Below are 8,805 nucleotides of genomic sequence, written 5' to 3'. Positions count from 1 at the left end.
GATCGTAACTCAGAATAATTTTGCATGCCCCATTCGCTATTTCACCTTTTATAAAATTAATAACTAAACACAAGCAATTCTGCAGATGCTGGAAATCCAGAGCAACACAAACAAAATGCTGAAGGAACTAGCTGGTCAGGCAGAATCTATGGAAGGGAATAAACAGTCAAAATTTCCGGTCAAGACCTTTCCTCAGGATAGGAAGACGTCAATCTTGAGAACAGCTAGTAAGTGCTTCCTACTTCCTGCTTTTATCAGTGCACTTGATAACTTCAAAGTTTCTGGATTCCAAATCCCAGTTGGCATCAGACCGAAAGTGATTTTGCAGAGTATGACAACAGCAAAATCAAAGCCATTAATCTGCAATCACCTACAATTCCTATTAAACATCTCCTTTTACATATAATAAAAAGACACCTTAAAACAAAGCTGAGACTTTTATTAAAGATTTCAAATCTGTACTTCAAAAAATGATATATTCACTCATCCAGTACATAGAGCAGTATTTAAATTCCTAAAATGAATAGTCTTAAAAGCTGAAAAATTAAGTTTGACCACCCCAGGTCCAATATTAGGTTTGTCAATAAACAAGTGACATTCTTCCAAATATTCAGGTGTGGGATCCAGTTCCTTAGATACAGATTCTTCAATATCAAAGTCAAAATTAATCCATGATGCTGCAAAATTTATGAAACACAAACTTCCTGTTTAACTTTAGGTCGCAAAATCTTACTGTCATCACTTTTTTCCTGTATGGGGCCATGACATAGTGCTTTGCGTTTGAATAACCGAAGGCTTGATCTTAGAAGATCGTTGTCCACGACTGGTTGATTTGTATACATATGCTTGGTTGCACCCTGATTAAAAAAAAACAAAATGTACATTCCACCATTAAAAGCCAGATTTGCCATCAATATTAAAAAAGTTCTCTTGTAAATCTCACAAATGGTCAATTCATAACACAGATTTGTTGGTGAACACTGCTGTAAAGAGTCTCTTGGAGGAGCGTATTGAGGAGCACAGTGCAAAATTTCTACAAAGTGCTTCAGAGATGTAGTTGGTAAAATATAGATGTATCCTAGAGTTAAACAAATGACAGACTGTGCCTACCAGTATAGTATCACAGAAATACAGTGAGAGAATTATATTCAAAGTACAGAACACCACGTTTATGAAATGACACAAATATTAGTGGTGTGCAGATAGGAAGATAGTCTTAGTTTACAGAATGTTATTTACAGGCTGATAAATTGGGGAGGCAATGGAAGATATAGTCTCTAAACCACAGGAAAAACAGGGATGTACTTGAGAGGGTGCAGAGGAGACTTACTGGAATGTTAGCTTGGATGGAACATTTCAGTTAAGATGAAAGACAGGATAAGCTGTTGTTGTTTTCTTTGGAACAGAGGCTAGTGAGAAAGTAACTAACATTGGATCATAAAATTATGACAGATGTTTTAGAGATGTTTTAAAACTAAAGGGTAATGGTTCAAGGTGAGGAATAAGAAGGTTAGAGGAGATGTGGCGACTGTTTTTTTACTCAGGTGGTTGCAACTAGAATGCAGTGTCTGAGAAAATGACAGACGCAAGTATATTTGGTTGAGTGCTTGGATTATAAAGCGTAGAAGGCAAGAAACTAAGTGCTGGTAAACAAGATGAATATAAATGGATATCTGATTGTCAACACAGGCTAAAGGGCATGTTTCTGTGCTGTTTAACTCCATGAATCTAAAGTGACAGACCAATACTTATCTGTACTAGATCCTAGTCTTGTGGGCGTGCTATGTTAGCGCTGGAATATGTGGTGACACTTGCAGGCTATTCCCAGCACATCCTTGGGTGTTGTTTGTTCATGCAAGTGACACATTTCACTGTATGTTTCAATGTACATTCAATAATTAAGTCTGAATCTGAAACAGAAATAGACCCACACACTCAAATTCCCAAATGTTTAAAAATTGGCAACAGTTGCCCACTGGCAATGTATTCCAGTTGGAAGGTGACAGATCTGTACTCAACCATGTTGTATGGTGAGTTTTTTTTCTCCCAATACAACACACAAATGTTAGACAGTGACAGGTACATGCCCACCTATATTTTAATCCACTGAAAGACTTTTAGACCCAGCTTTCCAGCAGTCAATGGAGACCCACCTCCATTGAGGACATTTACAGCAGTGGGTGCAGAAAGAAGGCCTGGAAGGACATTGGGGACACCAGTCACCCCAATCATAAACTGTTTCAGCTGCTTCCGTTTGGCAAACAGCACTGCAGCATTAAAGCCAGGACCAATAGGCTACGGGACAGTTTATGCTACAAGCCATTAGTTTTAAATCCACATGTCTGTACATTGCGATGGAGCGATAATGCAAAGACTTTTACTTCCTCACATTGTGGGGTGGATGCAAGATTTAAATAAATTCTATTCTATAATTCTACTATACCAATGTTACACTGTGACAGACCATTACTTATATTAAAGATATCCATGTCCACCAGTATGATATAGCAATGTTATAGTGAAGCACTGTATCCAATGCTATACAATGTACAGCCACATGACTACCAGTACAGTGAATGACCTGTGCCCATGATCACAGTACCCATCTTATTCTATGACACACATGTTCACTAGTACTGTATCCCAGTGTTATGGTAATGAAATTATAGTCAACGGAACTGAAATGTAATGTTCTACAGACCAGTTCTCATCAGTACTGTACCTGTGATGTGCTGTAACAAGCCTGTTCCTACCAACATGGTATGAAAAGCTTTATAGGGACAGATATGTCCTCAGCAGCACTATGTTTCAGTGTTAATCTTTGACAGATATGTACGTGCCAGTGCTGTGCCCCAGGGTTATACAACAGCACTTGTACCACCATTATAGTGCAATTAAACTGTGATGAGCCTCTGCTACCAGCATTCTAGCTCAAAGGTATACAGACATACCTATACATGCCAGTACTGAATGCCTTTGTTATATAGTGACAGCCTCCCTAGGGACAGCCTCCACAGTTATGGTCCTGATCACATCTCTATTTGATATCACTGGCAGCTCTTTTTAAGTAGTTGGAAGTAGCCTGTGCTTTCAAAGCAAAAAGTCCCATCTTTGTTGGCTTCACAGGAAAATTGGCACTTTTATGTAAATCATATATGATAGCAGATTTTCATTTCAGTTATTGGAAAAATGATATCATTTAACTTTTAATTACACAGAGCAATCAAAAGCTTGATCATTGAGGAGAGGTGGAAACAACAGAGGTATTATGAATAATCAATTGTAAACAATGGGCAGTAAAGGCTACTGCATTGATATACATTTTTGTACTGGAATTTAGAACTTGGAACACAACACGTCAATATTGTAGGTCCCAAGGCAAACACATGGCTAGGAATAAAACAGTGAAGAAATTTGTCAGATGCCTGCTATCAAATTTAATGTCTTTAGACACAGGAGCAGCCCATTGAGTCTACTCCACCATTTGATCATGGTTTATTTATTTTCCCTCTCAATGCCATTCTGCTGCCTTCTGCCTGAGATCTTCGTTGCCCTTTCTAATCAGGAACCTATCAGTTTCGGCTTTAAATGTATCCAGTGACTTGGCCTCACAGTTATCTGTTCTAAAGAGACGTCCCTCTACTCTGAGACTGCATCTCTGGGCCTAGATACTCCCATTATTGTAATCATCCTCTCAATGTCCTCTATCTAGGTCTTTCAATATTGGACAGGTTTCAATGAGATTCCCCTCATTCTAGAGTACAGGACCAGAGCCATCAAATAGTCCACACATGTTAACCTTCTCATTCCTGGGATAATTCTCGCAAACCTTCTTTGAACCCTCTCCAATGCCAGCACATCCTTCCTTGGATATTGGGCCCAAAACTACTCACAAATTTTCAAATGATGGTCTGACCAATGTCTTATAAAGCTTCAGCATTACATCCCGTCTTTTATATATTCTAGTCCTCTCAAAATGAATGCTAACATTGCATTTGCCTTCCTTACTACCAACTCAAACCTGCAATTAGCCTTTAGGGAATCCTGTACTAGAAGTCCCAAGTCTTTTTTTTACACTTCCAATTTCTGAATTCACTCTCCATTTAAAAAATAGTCTACAGCTTGATTCCTTCTACTGATGTGCATGACCATACACTTCCCTACACTATATTCCATTTGCCACTTCTTTGACCATTCCTCTAATCTGTCCGTTATTCTGAAGACTTCCTGCTTCCTCAACACTACCTGCCCTTCCACCTGTCTTTGTATTATCAGCAAACTCAGTCACAAAGCCATTAATTTAATCATCCAGATCATTAGTATGTAACATGAAACGTAGCAGTCCCAACACTGACCCCTGCAGAATACCACTAGTCACAGGCAGCCAGCCAGAAAAGGCCCCCTTTATTCCCACTGCCTTCTGCTAGTTAGCCATGTATGTATGCTTGTATTTTTCCTGTAATACTGTGGGCTCTTGTTTCTTAAAAGATGACTAGTGATGCCTCCACAATCTCTTCATTTATCTCTTTTAGAACCCTGGGGTGTTGCCCATCTGGTCCAGGTACCTATCTTCCTTCTGACCTTTCAGGTTCCCAAGCACCTTCTCCTTAGTAATAGTGAATACAGTCACTTCTGCCTCCTGATTCGCTCAAATTTCTGGCATGCTGCTCGTGTCCTCCATAATGATGACTGTTGCAAAATACTAGTTTGTCCCCTATTTCTTTGTTCTTCATTACCACCTCTCCAGTGGCTTTTTCCAGTGCTCCAATGCCCACTCCTGTCTCTCTTTTCCTTTTTATATATAACCTGAAAAATTTTATTATCCTCTTTTATATTATTGGCTAGCTTACCCTCAAATTGCATCTTTTTCTGTATTAAATATCCTTGCCTTGTTTAGGTTTTTAAAAGCCTTCGAATTTTTTTAGCTCCCCACTAATTTTTGCTTTATTGTTTGCTGTCTCATTTGCTGTCAACAAATGACATTCAACAGCACATTTTATGTTGCTCAGGAGATGAAATAAATGTTTTAAGTGGGTAAATGAAGGCTTGGGAGATAGGATGGATTTGAAATTTGAATGAATTGAGAATAACAGACTGGAAAAAGTAGCTAGGTCTAAAAAGACAGATACAAGGGAGTTAAAATGGAGTCAAAGAAACATGGGAAAGGGAAGAGAGAGAATGTGATAATTAAAAGGTATGGAGAAGCAATGTTCTGAGAATTCAATATTGTAAATACATACATAATAATAGAAGGACAAATGGCTGTACTCTGTTAGGTAAAGATCTAGAAGAAGATCAATATTTGTACTCAAGAAATACAATAAGATAAGTGCTTGCCTTTTCATTTCTTACTAACTGTTTGCGGATAACAAGATCCCTCCGAGAACAAAGTGCTTTACAGCAGGGTCCCAAACTACTCAGCAGATGGGCTCGCTCTTCCTTTCTCTGAATAGCAGCCATGTTGAGGGCTCCAAGTTCATCTTCAAAAACGTTGTCTCCATCTGCACAGAAAGAAGTGTACAACACATGATAATTGTATTTACATTATGAATACATAAAGCAGAAACATTCATAGAAATGCCAGCTAACAAGCAAGCTAAAACTATTAACAATGCACACAAAATGCTGGAGGAACTTAACAGGTCCAGCAGCATCTATAGAAAGAAATAAAAGTCAAAGTTTTGGGCTGAGACCCTTCATTAGGAGTTCTGATATTGTTATTTTCAACTTAAAAATGACCTGTTTATTTTTGCTCTCCATTTCATCCTTTAAACAAACCTTAAATCATGTTGATATATCTAACCCCGCGGTTTCTATTTATGTATATGAAAAACATATTTTTGCAGCATTGCATCAAGTGCCTTCTGAAAGCCCAGATACATAACATCCACTGGATGCTCCTTATCTATCCTGCTAGTACATTGACAAAAAACAGCTAGCAGGTCCACTTGCACTTGTGCTTTCACCTTCAACTCTACAGGACCTTGTGAAATGACACATAACCTTAAGCTCAACTTCTTTTGCTCATCACAGTAATAACACATGGATCTTTTCATCTTACTTTTGTTAAAATGCCGATCTCCATTATATTATTGTTGCAAATACTAGTCCATCCCTTCAGAATGTTAAAAATATACAGCATAGAACAGTCTGATTTGGCTTAGTGTATTTGTGCCATTTGTTTGAAGTTTTCCCATTAGCTCCACAATCCTGCTTTTTGGCTATAGCCCTAGAAATGCCTTCTTTTCAGCTATCCAACTTTTCTTTGGAAGTTACCACTGAATTTGTTTCAGCAAAAATTTCTATCAGTGATGATAACATAAGTGGTCTAATAATGAAGAATTCATTCTCCAATGCATCATTTCTTAAAAGTGTTCAAAAATAATTGCAGTGCTAGTGCTAGGATTACAGGAACATGGCACAAGTGGACTTGATCAGACATTTATCTCTATTTCCCCTTCATGACTGAAGATATCAGAGGAGCAGGGGAAAATATATTCATCTTATTAGAATATTTTTACTAATTTACATGTACAATATGTATGAATGAATCAACAGCATTGAAAGAATACCGAATTGATTTCAAAGTTTTATCCGACCTACACAATGCTTATGGGTTTCCAATATTATATTATAAAATGTTACCAATACTTAGGTAAACTAACCAGGCACTTGTCAGTAGTTTACTGCATTGTAATGGTTTCAACCTCTCTCTCACACACACGCACACACAAGATCAATACATTATCAACTATAAACATGGGAAGTGTATTATTATGGTACAATTCAGATCTTTTCTTCAAATCTACTGGGGCAAAAGGAAGGCTATTTGATATAAAGGACTGCAAGATTACAGACCTGTGCAGATACAATCCATGCCTTCTATGAAAGTCAGACTCAGATCCATTTACCAACAAGATATACAATGTATCACATTGACTTTGATAATACTAATAATTTATCTGCATCATTTCTATGAACTAGGATCGTGAAATTTTTATCTGGTCCTTCTAATTTCATAGTCCTTTACATCACTCTGCTGTTGCAATTGAGCATTTTTGATAATGGAACTTATTTTTATTTGATTGTTTATTTTTATTTTGAATATCTTATCTTCACACAAATATCATTTAGCATTACTGGACTCATAACACCAATTCTCAGGGCAAATCTTATTGAGATGATTCTAGAGTCTAGGTGGTACTAGTTGCTCAGATTTGGCTTCCCACATGAAGTTGATTCACTTGTACAGTAACTCAGAATTCACAGAGCCTATCCTTTAGCTTTCTATCCTGTAAAAAGAAAGGTAGCAATGCTTAGGCTACAGCTATTCATTTACAGATAATTGACTTCAATTCGTGCATTCAGACAGTCTAAATCTCTTTACTGGAAGAGGCAGCATGTGCTCTTAAATATCTTCTTAAAAATTTGGCACTTTCAAGTAGCATCCTATCTTTAGAAGAGAAAAATACTTTTTCAGTCCTACCACAAGATCTATTTCTCTTCATAAAATGCCATGCCTTCCAATTTATTGCTGGTCTCAGACCTCCACACTTCTTGCAAACTTGATATTATTGTCTTTTTTCCACCTCTGACACAATGCTGACTACAGCCTTTCCAACTGCTGAAACCTTTAATTATACCGCCAGCCACCTCCAGATATAAATGTGCCAATGTTTTCAGATGGGTAACTTAATCTTAAATCCTTTGGGCTTTTACAAAAATCTACTGTAAATTCCAAAATCTATTTGGATATCACCCAAGCCTCCCGAACCTGGACAGACTCCTAGTCCCCAGAAACTTCAAATGAAACAACATAATTTCTTCATGCCTTTGTTACCCTTGACTTCTGCCACCTACTCTAAATCTAAAAAATGCTCCTCCTTTTGCCCTCCATTTCTCCTATACTGAACATGCACACATTACCTCTCTTTATTCACACTTCTTGACCATACATTCTGTTACTAGGGCAAAATCCTCTTGTCTAATTCATACTGTCTACATCAACACTAGGTCTAAATCCTGAAACTCCCCACTCAAGAACACCATGGGTGTAATAGTTCAAGGCAGCAGCTCAACATTACTTTCTCAAGAGCAATAAATGGTGACCTTGGCAGCAATGCCCAGAAGATTAATAAATAAAAGACCCAACCCACTATCCCCCTTATCATTGCTCTGTTCTCCTCACTACATTCCCCAATTATACCTTTAAAGTTCTTCTCTGTCAAGGATGTCATTCATCAATATTATTCATTATTGTTCTACAAGCATTCTATACCACCAAGTGAGTGCCTGTAATTCTAGTTTGGTATGCTTTTGATCTATTGATTCTATCTCCGAGGAACATTATTAAAGCTAAAGCAGCTATATTAAGGTAGGCATAGGCATTACTGTAGTAATTACCATTCTAGAATAAACAAAACAAATCCACATACAGATGACCCCTGTGTCAGGGTTACAGAAATTCACCCTTATAGAATTCACAGAATACCACCTAAAAATCTTACATATGGAATAAAATTTGCTTTTATAGAACTAGTGGGAAAATTAAATAAACAAACAAAATGTGAAAGAAACAACAAATTCTGTCTTTGTTTCAGCTTGCACTTTTTGAAACTTGTTGCATGGTAGGCCTATATTTCCTTTCTCTTTATCTGTCACACCATCACTTTCTAGTGTGACAAGAATACACATAGATAAGATGTTTGCTGTCCTGTGTGATCAGCAGTTGGTCTGCCACCTGTCTTCAGGAGAGAGAGAGAGAGATAAGGAAAACAATGAAGCAGCATTTGGAGATGTGTAATG

General features: G+C 37.5%; 1 protein-coding gene across 1 annotated transcript in view; it reads right to left on the bottom strand.

Annotated features, from left to right (window-relative positions):
* Positions 1-424: 424 nt before the first annotated feature.
* Positions 425-8,805, bottom strand: part of LOC140199174 (zinc finger CCCH domain-containing protein 13-like) — a 122,024-nt gene continuing 113,643 nt past the window's right edge. Inside the window, exons 20-21 of the mRNA XM_072260803.1 lie at positions 5,338-5,501; positions 425-857 (exon numbers count right to left, since the gene is read on the bottom strand). Coding sequence (XP_072116904.1) covers positions 687-857; positions 5,338-5,501 — 335 coding nt within the window. The 3' untranslated portion in view covers positions 425-686. The remainder of the gene's footprint in view (positions 858-5,337; positions 5,502-8,805) is intronic.

The sequence above is a fragment of the Mobula birostris genome, chromosome 6 (assembly GCF_030028105.1).
Source record: "Mobula birostris isolate sMobBir1 chromosome 6, sMobBir1.hap1, whole genome shotgun sequence".
In the NCBI taxonomy this organism is placed as follows: Eukaryota; Metazoa; Chordata; class Chondrichthyes; order Myliobatiformes; family Myliobatidae; genus Mobula; species Mobula birostris.
This window is presented reverse-complemented; position numbering and strand designations above follow the sequence as displayed.